The 16597-nt window shown below is 43.4% G+C and overlaps 2 protein-coding genes across 4 annotated transcripts in view; one reads left to right on the forward strand and one right to left on the reverse strand.

Moving 5' to 3' along the window:
- Positions 1-401: 401 nt before the first annotated feature.
- Positions 402-8968, reverse strand: dync2i1 (dynein 2 intermediate chain 1; the record flags this gene model as incomplete). Its single annotated transcript, XM_080855133.1, has 23 exons — positions 402-587; positions 881-1104; positions 1274-1405; positions 1566-1665; positions 1889-1952; positions 2080-2131; positions 2240-2301; positions 2434-2547; positions 2828-2990; positions 3236-3408; positions 4253-4382; positions 4530-4624; positions 4735-4846; positions 4955-5084; positions 5451-5553; positions 5885-6086; positions 6393-6464; positions 6734-6805; positions 6974-7171; positions 7378-7442; positions 7554-8217; positions 8314-8367; positions 8954-8968. The coding sequence occupies 23 exons, from the start codon at positions 8966-8968 to the stop codon at positions 416-418; spliced, it is 3168 nt and encodes a 1055-aa protein (XP_080711259.1). The 3' UTR covers positions 402-415.
- A 1295-nt stretch (positions 8969-10263) lies between these two features.
- The window catches only part of esyt2b (extended synaptotagmin-like protein 2b), a 34248-nt gene continuing 27914 nt past the window's right edge, over positions 10264-16597 (forward strand). For all 3 annotated transcript variants that reach the window (XM_080854776.1, XM_080854777.1, XM_080854778.1), the window contains exons 1-2: positions 10264-11096; positions 16221-16262. In XM_080854776.1, coding sequence (XP_080710902.1) covers positions 10701-11096; positions 16221-16262 — 438 coding nt within the window. In that variant the 5' untranslated portion in view covers positions 10264-10700. The remainder of the gene's footprint in view (positions 11097-16220; positions 16263-16597) is intronic.

Genomic DNA, 16597 nt, shown 5'->3' on the forward strand with positions numbered 1-16597 from the left:
CCAAGCGAGATCATTTCTTCCCTGAGGTGAATCGAAGTTCCATTCTCAAACTCTTTGGATTTTTTGTTGTATATTTCCAATGAACTACGCTGTCACTGTGTCATAAAAATGTCTATTAGCAAATGCTAATTACTTACTGTTGACTCTGGATGATATCCAATAAATTCGTATGGCAAGTGCAGAAGTATGTGCCACTGTGGCACTTCGAGAGTGTTATCACAAATGTGATACCTAAAGCAATAAATAAAATTCTGTACTAAATATAAGCCATGATATGGTTCTACACAGCTCTGTCAATTGTTTACAAAAATAAGTGGAAAACTAGTGCGTTCTCCGACCTCCTTGTGCCAAACTATTGAGAATCAAGATCATGTGTATAGTCTGTAGGCCAGACTGGTGAGCTCAGGCACTCGCTTTACAAAGCGTCACGCGTTAGGCTGTCCAGCTTCTCGCTGTCTGCAAGGGAAGGCACAGTGAACCGCTTCCTGAAATAATGAATCTCAATCCTCCCAGAATGCTTTGCCAGCGCTATGCCAGAGTACATGTTCTGTGTGGCAGGGTCTCCAAACACAGCCATGGCGGTCAAGCTGATTGGAGACGGAAAAGGACAACAAAACCAAAACCAATCAAGATTTATATATTGCAATGTCTTCATACTTGAAAAGAAATGTAGTAGTGAATAAAAGTCTTAATTAATTAGTTTTAAGTATATTTCATTCAGGTGGGGAGACATAAAATGACAGCGATATACAAAAAGTTCACACTTTTCTAAAAGAAAAAGAAAAACTTTCTGCCATCATCTTAACACTATATGAGGTGAGACTTAATCCCCCAATGTAAACAACGTATTTCATCACGACCACAGCAGGCCTGCACTGACCTGTCCACATCAATTCTCTCTGTGAGGACAGGGTGCTGTTGGTCTTCCACGAGGTCCCAGAGGTGCAGACAGGACGCTGCGTCCAGCACACAGAAAACAGCAGGCCGGGTCAGAGCCCACTGGACTGAGACGACCGCTTCCCCAGCGGTGCTGCAAGACCACTCCAACAGGGGCTGCTCGCTCTGTATTGAGTGTAGCCGTACACTGCCATCACCACAGCCCACCTATAGCACACACACATGGAGCCACACAAACACAAAACACACATATGCAATCTTGTTCAATTTCAATACACTCAATATATTGCACCCCCCCTGCAAGTTCATACAATACCATACACTAAGACGCAAACAGCGCTCACATTCAAAAACATTGCCAAATGTAAGCACTCACCAGGAAGTGGGGCTGTCCATTGGGGCAGAACTCCATAGAGCTGATCTGCACAGGCCTAAAGCCATCCACCTGGGGACTGTAGAACTTAGGAGGGGCCTTCAGACCATGCCTGGTCCCATGGTTTACTACACCCTGTCATTGAAACAGAGGAACATCCTGCACCTCACATTTCACATCAGATCCACTTCATCACATGAACAGAACAATCCTTTAAATTGATATTATGCTATGTCATTACTATAGTATTTATAAGGTAACAAAAGGTAAAAAGAAAAAGTGGGTGGACACTGACCATGTTTGTGCCTATGAAGTAGTGGCTGGAGTCAGAGGGGAGGAACTTCAATAACAGGGCCTGCAGTGGTCCTGGATGAGTGACATCATGAGGGGAAGACCTGCTGCAGACATTGAAATGGAAGTGATTTTGTCTGTGTGTGTGTGTGTGTGTGTGTGTGTGTGTGTGTGTCGTGTGTGTGTGTGTGTGTGTGTGTGTGTGTGTGTGTGTGTGTGTGTGTGTGTGTGTGTGTGTGTGTGTGTTGGTGTGCTGCAGTAACAGACACAAACACACACAAATAATGTAAATGGAACCAGAGGTATGCCCACACATTTATATCTTACCTTGAGTCACATGTCTGCAGAGTAGAGCTGTGGAGCAGTTTCACCTTCCCACCAGGCCGCAACCCTACAGGAGATCCAGGTAGAAAAGCAAGTAGGAAAAACACACAATCATCCTACTGAACCTTCCATCACCAAAAAACTGAACAGTGAGAAGAATCAAACTGGCAGCATCACACTGCAAGAGAGCTCACCAAGATCGGTCTGTGATCCAGCGTCACTGGATTTGGGAAGCTCTACAACAACCTGATGGCAAGAGACACACAGTCAGGTCTGTCAAGGCAACAGACTACATAGAGCACATGTTCTGGATTCTCCGTTTGAGCAGAATCAGAGAACTGGTCTTGGGCTTACCCAGAGATTAAGCACGCCTTTTTCATCAAGTGAGGCTAACAGAAAGGACAATCCCAACGATTCTGAATGAAAAAGAAAAAATTGAAATCTCACAATGTCATAACATGCTAAAATAATTTACACGTAAATCATGTGTAGAACCCAGTACACCGTTGGTGGTTAATTATTGGAGTCAGGCAGGCTGTTGTGTTTACCTTCCTGGTTTACCAGCAGGGGGAGCTCTGGCCTGAGTCCCTCAGACACAGGAACGGTGACAGGCTCCACGGCCCGCACAGTGGACAGGTGGCCAGACACTGAGAGCACAGCATCTATGGGGCAGAACAACAAGGTCAAAGGTCATCCTTAAAGTCAGAAACATGAACAACCAGCATGCCTCAGAACACTGATATCACTGGAACAACCTGAGATGAGGCCAGTATCTAATATATGAAGCTAAATACACAGGTGCCTGCCTTTGTCCTAAGAATTAAGCCCAAGCACAGATGTCAACATACGTTCGGCCTCAAGTCGGGACCGTATTCGCACTATGACTAAAAATGCTCATGTCTATGAATAGCCTGCAGTGGCAGCCGTCTCTTTAGGACTGACCAGTGGAGAAGGTGGGGTAGCGCAGAATCCAGTCACTCTCTCCTATCGTCAGGCTGTAGTGGCTGCTGGAGGGCTCCCTCAGGTCCCATAGCACCACGGAGCCCACGGAGGTACCAGCAAACACCAGTGTGGCCTTCCCTGGACTGAAACAACAGCAGCACACCTGGGCGAAGGGAAGTGTTTGGGAGAGACAGGTGTGGAACAGAGAAGATGAGAGACGATGTAATGAACAGAGATGCTAACAGGCAGTGATAGAAACTTCCAAGGAAAGAAAAACCAGACAAGCCAAAGTTGATGACAGTGTGTGTGTGTGTGTGTGTGTGAGTGTGTATTGGGAGATGATAAGAGCTAGAATGACATTAACTGTACGAAATCTAAATGAAATGAGCACACTTCTGAGGTCAGTACCTCTGACTCGTAGACCAGGGTCTTCTGAGGCCTGGACGGCTCCCAGATGTTCCACACGCAGATGATGCTCTGGGAGTCCAGGCGCACGGCGCTGGGTTTGGTGGCCGGGGCGTGGACGGAGAGGAGGGTCTGCCGCTGCGCATCGGAGAAGTGGAGGTGGCTGACCTGCCGACCTACACACACACACACGCACGCACGCGCACACACACGCACAGAGACAGACACACGCACACCCACACCACGCCCACACCCACACCCACACACACAGACAGACAGACAGACAGACACACACACACACACACACACACACACACACACACACAAAAAGGTCAAAGACTGGTCAGAGAGTTCCATCTACTAGTTACTGTGATAGACCACAGTCCCTGACAGGCCAGTGTCATTTTCTGACCAGAGTTTCCACTGGCCTGTTTTCGTCAACAGAGGCGATGAATTACTCCTCGGGCAGTCGCTACTGCCCTGCCTAAGAGCTCTCAAGCTCCTGATTTATCACCTGGGAGTGCAGACAGACAAACAAACCCACACAGGTTTGAGAGGGGGCATGCTGACAGAGGGCCATCTTCCTTCGTTTGATCTCTCACTGATTAATGACCGAGTTGCAAGTCACGGTCTGGGATGAACACGCAAAGGTGTGCTCATGTGCAAGCAAACACACACACACACACGGACATCCACACACAGACTCAAGAGGACCATAATGTTTCTATCAACCATCTGGATGCACCAAGCAGATGTGCTGTAGGGAAACATTATGAGTGCCATTAGCAGGCTGAGTGAGTAGAGGAACAACATGGCCCAGCACTTTTACTCAGAATGGGAGATTCCCCCCCCCTCTCTGAATCATGAGCAGGGCCGGTCCTTCCTACAGGCGAAATAGGCGGCATCTTGGAATGAATAAAGGTGCAGTTCTTTACTGTAGAACTTTAGAAGCCAGGAGTGAAGCTTGCCTAGGGCGCCAAATGTGCTAGGGCCGGCCCTGATCATAAGCAGCAGGCGTACCGTGCAGGAAGGGCAACCTGGTGTGAAGCTGCAGGCAGCCGTCGCTGAAGGACAGGGAGTCGGACTGGGACTTGAACCTGGTCAGAGCGTGTCTTTCTGCCCGGTCCTCCTCGAGAAGCACCGACATCACCTGCCAGGGACACACAGTCTCTCAGTTATCCTGAACGTGAAACAAGAGTGCTTAGAGAACTGCCAGCATTTCCACAGAGCTGAGGCTCTGATTAAATTACACTCAGTGAGAGCTATTTAATGCTGCCAAAGAGGCTTTCCTGTGCACCTGTGTCGCAGAGCGCAAAAAAGACAGCAGGCGCCGGGAGTCGAAATTCGTCCTGAGGGTGACGTCACCCACGGCGTCCGGGGACTGGTCAGGTCCTGTGACGGCAACAGAAGTGAAGGGAGTAGAGCAAAGGTTAAAGGTCAACAAGCTTTTTCATAGATAGGAGCTTAAATAAACAGAATTTTAGTGCTGTCCTCCGCTGTACCTCCACACGATATGCTGGTTTCAGCTGGATGCTGCGTCCACTTGTCACTCGTGTCTGTCTCCTCCGTCTGTACCTCTCTGTCTGTGTTGTCTTCATTACATTGGACATATGCCTGAAAAACGATCTCATCATTAATGAATCATGGCTGACAAAGAGTTATGATAATACTGTTGGGACATGGAAACCACATATCTTAATTGATGCAATAATGTGGACTGACCTGTTTGGTGTTTGTGGTCCCAAAGCTTTTGATGTACATGTCGTACTCATTGACAGGGGGCAGGTCAAGGACGGAGAAGGTGATGGAGAAGTCCAGGTCAATCATCCGAAGCAGTTCAGCACTGCGCTTCCTATCAGGCAATCAGAGTCCACAACTCAAGTCACTCATGGTTTACAGCTAGACAGCTGGACCATCAAATTGATTAGAGGATGGGGACTATATCCTGACCCTAAAATATACAGTGCCTTGCATAAGTATTCAACCCCTTGGATGTTTTACCCTTATATTGCTTTCATAAACGAATCATGGTCAATATAAGTTGGCTTTTTGTTCACAACTTTTGCTGTTATTTTTTCTTTTTAAAAATATACTTCTGTTGCAAAGCAAACTAGGCAAGAGTCTAGAAATCTGCAAATATTTACAGAGAAAAAATGCACAGAAAACATAGTGTGAAGAGGAATGAGTGGATGTTTTTCATTTTTGTTAGAACACCTACTTCTGCCTGTTAGACACGTTCTTGCTGACTTCCCGACGCTTTGCTGAAACAAAGTCTATGACACCTTTGTGCTGGCGACCTCGGGGTGGCTGAGTTTCTGTGTCTTAAACGCATGGAGACAAATGAATTCTACAGCAGATCTTAGACAGTGGAAAAAAGGGTACATGATTTCACACAGGAAATTGTTCATCCATAATTAATAGGTCTTCTCTTAAAACATCTGATACCATATTTTAAATATGCTTCACATTAGCACAATGCACTTCTCTTACTTCATAAAACAACACAATGTTTAAGTCCTCGCTCTGAAAACACACTGACTTACATAAAAACATGGCTTATCGTTTTCATTCAGATTACAAAATATGAAATGGAAAATTATGCATTTCAAAAGCATACAGACATTCCAAGTGTTTGTTTCTGTCTGTGTATACCGGTCTTGGGTGTCAAGCTCTCCCCTGTCCTGGGCCGTGACTGTGAGGATCCCACTCGTTCATTCTCCTCATCCATGGCCCTCTGGATGGCTCTGATCTCCTCTCTCCTCTGTGGGCTTAGGTCTTCTTCTTTATCATCCTCCTTCTCCTCTCCTGAAGCATGTTCATCTTCATCAGCATCCTCAAAATCCTCTTCATAATCCTAAAGAAAAGCGTGTTTGTTGCCAGTCATTAACAGAGGCAAATTAGTGCTTGGAGAATTTACCTTGTAACACACATTGTGTGTGTGCGTGTGTGTGTGTGTGTGTGTGTGTGTGTGTGTGTGTGTGTGTGTGTAAATAATAGGGGGAGAAATTAAACAAAATATAAATCACTCACCATTTTCTTTGTGTTAAAGTATCCATTTTAAAGCATGCAAAATAAATATTGTCAACATTTAATAGATAAAATTAACTAAAAAAGATGAAAATGTGGAAAAAATTTAATCTCACAACAGATTATTTTTTACCTCAAAATCTTCCTCATAATCCACCTCCTCATAGTCCCCACCCTGTGGCTTTTCTGTCTCTTCATTTTCAACCTAATATGAAATACAGAAATTAGTTTGAGAAAACATTCAATAAGATGCATATCAGATGCTCAAGCCATTCAGCAAGGGAGACATTTTAGAAGCTTGTGGGAAAATGACACCATGCAAAGGAGAGAGCAAAGCAATGTTACAATGCAGCAGGCCAGCAACCAGGGTGATGACATGCTTTTCCTCCATACGATAAGAATAGAAAGACGCAGACCAGACACAAAGCTATCAGCTAATAGAGGAATACATGCTATTTTAGAAATCATTCTTACAGGAATATCTGGGTCATTAAAGTCCCCCTGACTAGATCTCCAGGTTGACTGGGATCTCACCACCATTTGATCCTATTACATCACAGAACACAGAGAAACACTAGGTGAGGGTCAATACTTGGGAGACCAGTAAAGGCCTGGAAATGTTTCATGACACTACACAAACCGTACACATATCAATAATCAATTTATTAACCATGTAATGGCATACCCACATACATAAACAGCAATGGTTTTTACCTGTCTATCTTGTCTGTTGTCTTTGTCCTTATGACTTGTTCCCTTCTTCATCTGTTCTGACTCTTCCCTGTGTCTCTTCTCTGGTTCCTCCCTCTCTCTCTTCCGGTCTCGGTCCCGCTCACCATGAATACGTCCCTCAGAACCCCCGTGGTCGCGGTGGCGTCGCTCCCGTTCTGAATTTCGCATCTCACTGGCACCCTACCCAACCAAAAATTAGGACTTCATGATTACACACTCACAGTTAAATCCAGCATCTGGAGGAAGCTGCCTTAATGTTAACTGGCAAGTCAGTTGCATACATACAAGGGCTTTTTAATCATGCAGAGATTGTTTCTTCTGCAAAAGTTATGAAGTGCACTACAAGAGTTATAAAGTGCGGTACAAGGAAATGTGGTCACCCTTACATGGTGGTCTCCCTCTTTTCGTCTCCTTTCTCCCACCTCTTTCTCCATTCTGTGTTCTCTCTGTTCTGAAAATAGAGCGCTAACGTCAATAATGAGAAACGTTACCTAAACGTTACATCACCATTTTACCAAGCATGTCATTTCATTACTTTTTTTTTTTTTTTTAATCAACTCACCTCGGCCTTCTCTGTATCCAGACTGCTCATGGTCACCATGCCGTTCTCTTCTTTCTCTGTTTTTTTCCTTCGCCTCTCTGTGCACACTCTCTTTCATGTGGTCCCTGGACCTGTTTCTCTCTCTCCTATCACGCTCTGTTTCTATCTCTCCATCCTGTAATCTCGCTCTAGTAACATCTCCTGCCATGTCTCTTTCACTTCTTCGTTCTCTTTCTCTCTCTGCTCTTCTTTTGTCCCTCTCCCTCTCTTTTTCCCTCTCTGACATTTTTTCCTTATATCTCTCTCGCTCCTTTTCTTTATCTCTAGTCTCCTTCTCTACTCTATCATGTCTCCTATCTTTACTTCCTCTATCTCCGTCTCTGTATCTATCAATGTCTACCCCTTTTTCCTTCTCTCGATCCTTTCGTGGATCTCTTTCGCGCTCATTTCTCTCATTCCCTTTCTCTCTGGGGTCCTCTCTTCTTCTGTCCATATCTCTGTACCTCTCAAGTTCTCTTTGTTTTGAACGCTCTTTTTGTTCTCTCTCCTTAAGTTTCTCTTTATCTCTTGTCTCTTCTCGTTCAGGGTCTCTTTGTCGACGGTCCACAGATGCTCCACTCCTGTGTCTCCTTTCATCTTCACTGCGTCGCATTTTCTCTCCTCTCTTGATATCTTCCTCATATCCCTGGTATTAACAATAAGTGGGGTTTTATCGATAATATCACAAAACACACAGGGAATATTATACAAATCAAGCCCAGTGCATAGCTCATCACATTACCCGCATGTGTTTCTTTAGTTCGTCTGTTCTCCAAGTGTCTTCTTTTGTGATTTTCTTTAAAAAAGCAATACTCAACTTAACAGTAAATTGCACGTGTTATGGTATTCACAGTTTGTTACAGTGAGTGGATTCCTCTAAACAGAAAGGACATAACTTAGGTCATGTTGCTATGAGATCTGATATCTTCTAAGAGGTGGTTCTTGCCGTGACCAACTAGATAACTTAACGTTATGCCTATCGAATTTGACTTGATGCCATTCCAACCGAACAACATCGTTGAAGACAGAACCGCCAACAGTACCGTGGTAGCGATACTAACTAAAAATGCATGATACAACTTGCGGTAAAACGAGCTAACTAGCTAATTGACATTGACTAACAGGGCAGGTAATCAGCTTAGTTGCTAAAAGATCACTTTTTAAAAGTAGCAATCTGAGCTAACGTTACGATAACTGAGAAGCTAGCAGGTTATCATTAGCTAGCTCATATTGTTTAATCTTACACTAGCATGCATGGCTAATTTTCTGAAGGCGAATGTGTAAAACGATATTTACCCTATTCATGATACATACTGCTGAGAGTCTACTTGAACCTCACCATTAAAATGCTAACTATTCTGCTGCAACAGATTTGTGTTTACAGTCTTCACCGCCATGACACCATGGCAGACTGCGTCGTTATCATGGCAACAGGACACAAAATGTTCATGCCTCTTCTTCTTCTTCTTCTTCTTATGGGCTTTAGGTAGACTGAGGAGTGCACAGGCGCATTGTTGCCTCCTAACGGTTGGAGATAGTATAAATGGTAGATGTTGTGCATCACAACAATCACTGTAAAAGAATAATGTTAGTAATTTCATTGCAACATAGCTCCATAACTGTACCAGAAATGCTGTTGTATCCTCACTGTAACACTGTTGTGATGTTAACTCCCTTATCTCAATAATTGACAGAACACAACCATAACATTTTCACCAATATATGTCAACCTCTGCCTAGCATATATCCTGATATTCCTGATATTCTGATATAGGCCTAAGAATCCCAGAAAACAACAGACCTCTAAAAGAAAAACCATTGCAGATCTGGTTGGTCAGAATACAATTTTTGTATTACTTAACATTTATTAACACATTTTTTCCACTCGGTTGAATTATGTTACAGACAAAAATTACAACATGGCCTTAACAATTTTCCTTTTGTTATTTGTTCTTAGTGAGTACTGTAGCCTACATGAATACTATCATACACAGTGCTTCTAGTTTTGCAAACACAAGCATAGCAACATTAACTAAAAAGGGTTAAGAAGTAATTTTGAATAATCACAGAAATCTATTGGTTATAATTACCAAGATAGTACTGGTCAGTGCTGCTTTAGATTAGGCTTCCTTTACCAGAAGTCACAGTAAGCAACAGAAACATTCAGAGTGGATACAGGCTATTAAGTATGAACATACTGTCAAGAACATTCAGAACGTACTGGTCAAGATCTCTGTATGTCCCATGTCGTGGCATTAACACCGTTTTGCAAAAAGAGCATTTGCCCAAGCCAAAAGAGAAAATAGCATCTGCCTTCGCCAGCAAGCTAGGCAAGATGGTTTGAACGGCGTTTTTTACGTGTGTGAACTGGAATTTCTAGGATTATTTTCAGAGAGAGACAGACTTCAGAGACAGTTAAAATAGTAGCTGCATCAATGGGCTGCTCCTATCTCTCTCACAGCACTTGTTTTCTTTTGTACTTGCAACCTGCAGCCACTGGGTGGCGATTTCGCGCTGGTCTTAGCCTGTGTGAGTTCGCCTATTCAAATGAATGCGTATGATGGTTTCACCCTGGACTGGACACAAGAACGTGCAGAGAGAGAGAGAGCGCGTGTCCCAAATCAACGCGGGTGTATCGATAGTTAAAGGGTCTCGCGCAGCTACAGAGGGTGACGCGATGGACTGGGAAAGTGTGGGATTAACGGGCTTGTAGATGTCAACGAAGGATATATGAAGAGGTCTACAACAAAAATTGTCAATAGAAACATTATGCATAGTCTTTAAAACGGAGAGGGTTAAATAGCCGATGTTCTCCTCAAAATGGAACGGGGCGTGAGTGACTTAACCTGAAATGCAACCAAATATGGGGACACCAACTTTCGGGATTTGGAAATGAGGCTCGTTGAGCGTGATTCTTTCGTAAACATGTGCTTGAGCGTTGCTATGTTTACCAATATAACATGGCAAAGCAAACAAATATAACGTTATTTCCATGTCGTATTAGGCAAAATTATACTCAGTGACAGTTCGAGCATCCCCTTTGAAACACTGGCAAACTTAGAGGGACATTTTGCTCAACTGGATTGCACAGCACCAAAACCGAAGGATACTCACCCTGCTCGGCTTGACATGATAAAGGAGAACATGACGGCAGTACGAGGAGCAAATTCACACCCGGCAGGTTCCGCAGGGCCAAAAGACAGTGGGCAATGTGTACCGGACACCCCCATCAAGCCAAACCCCGCTCCACCGGCGGACTTCACGGATGAGCCCGTATCCTCTACGAATGACTTGGTTTGCACATGGAGACAGTTTGCGAAAACTTTTATGTTAATTTTCCCTATTTACGTTCTGGGGTATTTTGAGTTTAGTTTCAGTTGGCTTTTAATTGGACTCGCTGTATTTTTCTTCTGGAGGAAGAACACGGGAAGTAAAAACTCGAGACTAAGCAGAGCCTTCTCATTCTTTGACCAAGAGGAAAGAAGTTTCAAGCAGAGCCTGGCGTCATCAGAGCTACCGTCATGGGTAAGAGATACAGTAGGCCCGTCAATGAGTTCACCACCCTTATAGCCGACATTTTCAAATTAATATTGGGTTAAAGTTGTAACGGCTGTCTGGGTTCAGATGAAGTTAAGCTTACACTTATATGAACCCTTAGGTTACTGTATAGGCTAATAATGGCGTTAAGTTTAAGCCTCCAGTTAACATCTGTGTTGAAACTGGGGATGCTTACAGTATGCTTCATTCATGAACGGTTTGGTGTTACCTTTGCTCTAATTAGGGTTAACATGTTTTCAGCGTGAACTATAATCGTCATATTAACACAGAAAAATGTATAAGTATTACTGGAAAAGATGATGCATTGTACTCTCAAAATAGTGGCCTTTTCAAAATTATTTAAATGTGATCTCTTATCTTTTAAGCTAATTATTTAAAAGACCTAATCAGTAGCCCCAGCAAAAGAGTTGCCACAGTGTGTTCTGGGATTTACATGCTGTGTTGTAGCCAGTCATTAGGGAAACAGTTTGAGGTCCACAGCTGATGTTTAAGGCAGCTGTCGTCAGAAGTGACACAAGCCTAAGCTTGCTTTAAAAACAGTGATGACTCCCCTCCAGGGATAGCCAAACAAAATAACAGGCTTGTGAGATGCTGTCCAATCCTTTACACTGCATTAGGGAAGGTGTGTCCCCAAGGGAAGTCCTACTGCCGAGTCAGGGGAACGAGGTGTTGTGAGAGCCAAATGCTTGAGGCAGGACATGAAGCATCTATGTGCATTATTTGGTCTTCTGCACAATCTCTGCAAAATCCCTCCCTATAATGAAGCTTTTGTCATGACAACAACCGTTTCCCCCCCTGACATGGCAACCAAGGATGTGTGGTTTGTTATTGTTCTTAATCATTGGAAGATTAGAGCACTAACACGTGGGGCTTAGAACATGTTCTGCTGTCCAATTCTTACTCTATTCCTATCCCAAATGCTAGGGCATCAGCATACTGTTACGCTTAATGTGGACTATACGCAAAGATGAGTGCTTTGTTGTGGTAGGTGTTGAGAAAAGAGGGTGATGGGAAGACCAAATGGACCCATTCTGCTCTTGAATTCCATCTTGCATGTGAATTCCGTTTCCATTCATGACATAGCAGCTTTTGCCTCTGAAACAGAGAGAGAGTGGACAGGCTTTATGTCTCTGTGTAGGTGTTGAAGAGCTATGAGCTCACGATAGGAGGCTGTCAAGCAAAATGGTCATATATCTCAGCAGGAGTTAATGTAGGCCTTACTAGTGTGTAGGAGGCCCCCAATCTTTTTCACAGTGCTGTTTCGATTGATTAGTTTTTCCCTTGATTATCAGAGTCCTTGTAACATGCCAGTAAAGATCTTCCCTTCAACCAGTGAGGACATCATGTTCTGTGAGCCTCATTAAGTGAATGTAAAGTCAGAAGTCCTCTAGAAGGTGATGAACTCAGTATGAAGTTCTCCTTGGAGATGGTTTAATTGGGTTTTGCCTGTCAATTACATTACAGGCCGTTCTACTAGATGGCAGGCGTGAGGATGGGAGCAAATCAGAGAGGCTCATGATGTGCCCACAGACTGTCTTTACACATTACCAGTGCTGACTGCTCACAGACATAGATACAGTCTGAGGCATGCAAGTCATACTCGTACTCTTAACTTGAAGTGATAGATTTGTGTGTGTGTGTGTGTGTGTGTGTGTGTGTGTGTGTGTGTGTGTGTGTGTGTGTATTTGCATCTGCATATCAGGAAAGCACTCCAGTGCTTTACAGTTTGGCTTTCAAAGGCAAACTTTAGGTTGAGTGGTTCCTGTTTGCTCATCTGTCTTACATTCGAGCCTTTTCAAACCACTATTGCCGTAACTGAACACATGAAGTGCTAAGAGGTAGAGGGTGTTGAAAGCACTCTCTTACGACACTCATAACAATACATGGTTAAGAAAAAAGGAGTGATGGGATATTTTAGCACAGTTGGTTTTCTGTGATTTGATTAGCATTATTTCCATTTCCGTAATTTTGGACACCTCATCTTAAACCTTTAGCAGGTAGGCTATGGAATATGATTCATCATGACATGGCCTAATGCTCAATCAGCTGGATAGACTGCAGTCAAGTCAGATCCAGCTTGAACGTATTCGGTTCACATACTCAATGCAATTTCTATGTTGACTTCAAAATGAGTACGATTCGACCCCAGAGAGAGCCAGCCAGTTACATTTGCTGTGCGAGAGAGAACACAGCGTGTTCCCATCCAGACTGCTATTAACTGCCAACTGGCAGGCAAACTGCAGTGGGATGAAGTGGAGTCAAGCTGAGGTGAGATCGGAAAGGGAAACACACTCCGGGGAGAGAAAAGCAGCTTTACAATTCTTAGAATTTTTCTTGTCTGCACTCAGCTCTCCACCACTCTGCACTCATTAAGGGAATCAGTAAAAAAAAAAAAAGAGGTCCTTAAATGGTCTACAAGAATAGATTTACATGCTTTAATTATCCAAAAACTCATTATTTTCATATACTGAACATCTCTATTCACCCTCTGTTTGAAACGTGTTGTTAGAGTCTTTAAGACCCCCCCCCCCCCCCCCCGTCGATGAGTCCAGTGTGCTCTGATTGGTCATATCCTTGGGCAATGACATGGTCATTGGGTAATAAGGATTGTGCTAGCCCATATAGCCTAACACACTGAAGGAAAGGGAAAAACTGGAAAAGGATAATAGGTCCGCTTTAATGTTTAATGCTTCAGCTGCTGCATTATACAATCACAAATAAGCAAATAAATAAATACCACTAATCATTAGAAACTTCTCAATCTTCTCAAGTATTTGAAGTGTCTGTAGACATGGTCTTTGAAACCGACTTGACCTCTTGCCCACCATTGTCATGCTCTCACCTCAACCTTAAAGTCCTCCGACCTCCACTCACACCTGAAAATGCAGCTTGCAGAACTATTTGATGAGATTGGGTAGAGGATAAGCCAATAAATAATTAAATAGATGTATAAATAGAATTGACTCAAGACAGAGGATGAAGCTGTTTTAGCCTGTTTTCTTTCTTTTTTTTAGACCTACACCCCCCCCCCCCCCCCTCCCTCTCCAGTGTCATCACCCCGGCTCCCCCATGGCTGCCCAGCTGTAGGAGACAGTTAAACTGTGTGAGTCTGCCAGCAGCAGTATCCCTGGCAGCAGGCTAGATTTTGCTGTGCTGTCATGTCGCATCGGAGGCGCTGGCTAAGGATAACTCCCGCCAGTGTGTTTGGCTTTGGAAATAAATCTAGCTTGAGTCATAAGACCTTCTGTAGATCCCCTGCAGAATGGAGTGGAATAGACTCGCCGCCGCTCACCGCTCTCTGCATGTTATAGCCAAAAAAGAATGCAGAGGAGAGTCTCAAGGCAAGGCATAAAAATAGCCCTGCTGTCTTATCTGGGGAAGAGGATGAAGACATGTGTTGTTATGCTCGCTTGTAAAACTGAATGGGGTATTATTTCATTGGAGTTATATTTGATTTATTCTGACATCTTTTCTTCTGATAACGTCCTCAGTCAGTAAATACAAGCTCGAAAGGCGTTTTAATCTGAAGCTGATTCCGACAATGAGTTCCCCCGTTGAGAGCTGTCTCATGTCCTCTGGTTCAAGTGCCCTGTGGCTTTTAAATTAACTTCTCTGGCCACTGTTTATTTGTCAATCAATATATGACTTCCCCATAGTGAAGCTTAAGCTAAGTGGAATGGGTATGATAACAGCGTTATTATAATGGAATTTGACATTTGAAAACCAATCCAAATGCCTGTTCAAGGAGGAGAAGGAGGCTTAAAGTACACAGGTATGTGGATGGTTTCTAGAAGCCGGTAGGCGTAGCCTTTTTCTGTGGCCACGATTTCTGTGAACTCTTGTCACAAAGTGCTAAAGTCTCTAAGAAATGGAGGTGATTAATGTAACCCACCATTCTTGTTCCGGATGTGTCTGTTTACCATTAGGCTTACTCAATAAGGCTATCAAGGCTAACACAACCAGACAGTCAGGAAGTCTGTTCTCCTTCACTGTTGGTGGAAGTCCACTGACATTCAGTTTTGTTTCTAAAAACTCACTCATCTTGCTGATCAGGAAGAATGATCCATCTAGGTTTTTTCCTTGATCTACTTCAGTGAGCGATGAGGCCTTATCACCCTCTTTGTTAAGACCCCATTTCATGCACTGAAATCTTTAAATGCCCAAACACAACTATATCAAATATACTGATGTTGTAACATGCAATCTTTTATGTTGCTTTTGGCAAATGAATGGAATTACAGATGTCCCATTGGAGTTCTTTGAGTAAGTGTTACACAGAGGAACAGAGCAGAGGTCTGTGACAGTAGATCCCTAACATCAACTCAGGGATGAAAATGTTGCAGTGAAGTCCACTTTCTTTCTTCCTCGGCAGTTCTCTGAGGCTGTGCTGTCACAGCAACGCAGCATCAGCGTTTCCTCTTTCACTACCCGTTGCTGAGGCCTACTCAGCGACTCTTTATGTGCCCACTCATATACACACGCAGGCACTCTCAGACAGCTGGCTTTCAGTTGTAAGCATTGATCATTCGGAGCAAACATTACTTTGTAGTTCCTTTGGGAAGGAGTCACTGTATATTCTTCATTTCTTCACAGAGAGACAGACATGCATTTTACGCCCACCTGTCTTCGCCTTTTTTCTTTCATCCCTCTCTCTTCATGTCTGCCTGTGTCAACGCATTGTGTGTTCAAGGCTAGTAACAACACCATGCACTTTCACGTCTTACTATATATGTATTTACACATGTATGAGTGCAGACAGGTCATGTGATACACTGAGGCCCTTAGAGAAATGGCAATGTTCCTTATATCATAAAAGCTGCACGACACTACCTAGTTTGTATGCACCTTGTCTAAATGATTTTAGCCAGCAGAGTAATCGGTTCTCCATATGTATAACAATCAAACTTCGGTAAATGGGATTGTATCTAAATGTTTAGTATTCCAATGGCTTTAACTCTAATGTTATGAGTCTAAGCTATATGCAATGGCATCTTTCTCCTTAGTGACAAATATTTGATGATTTATTTCTCGAATAATTAGTCTTCATTTGCATCATGTGTCTGATATGCTCTTCTGCTTGTCATTTTTCAGGTCCATTTTCCAGATGTGGAAAGAGTGGAATGGTTGAACAAGGTAAAAAAGTCCCAAATGTCACTTATCAACACTGCCTCAGGCACTGTCTCCCAAAGCATGTTTTTGTTTGTTTTTTTATGCATTGTTAAAATGTTGACCTTCAAAGCTGCCTATCTATTAATCATGTAATTGCAGACTGGTGCTTGTATTGACTTTCTCTGTGACACAATTTACACTTTCAACTGTCTTCTTGGTATCTCTTTGCCATTCTATTTGTTTCATCCTCTTTTCCTCTCAAGGTGTGTACCTTTTTTTCCGTATCTCTCCCTGTCTCCCCTCCCCCTCTCTATTCCTCTTATCCTCTCTCTTCTACTCCCTATTCCCGTCTCTTTCCT

Source organism: Sprattus sprattus (genome assembly GCF_963457725.1).
Source record: "Sprattus sprattus genome assembly, chromosome: 17".
Classification (NCBI taxonomy): domain Eukaryota; kingdom Metazoa; phylum Chordata; class Actinopteri; order Clupeiformes; family Clupeidae; genus Sprattus; species Sprattus sprattus.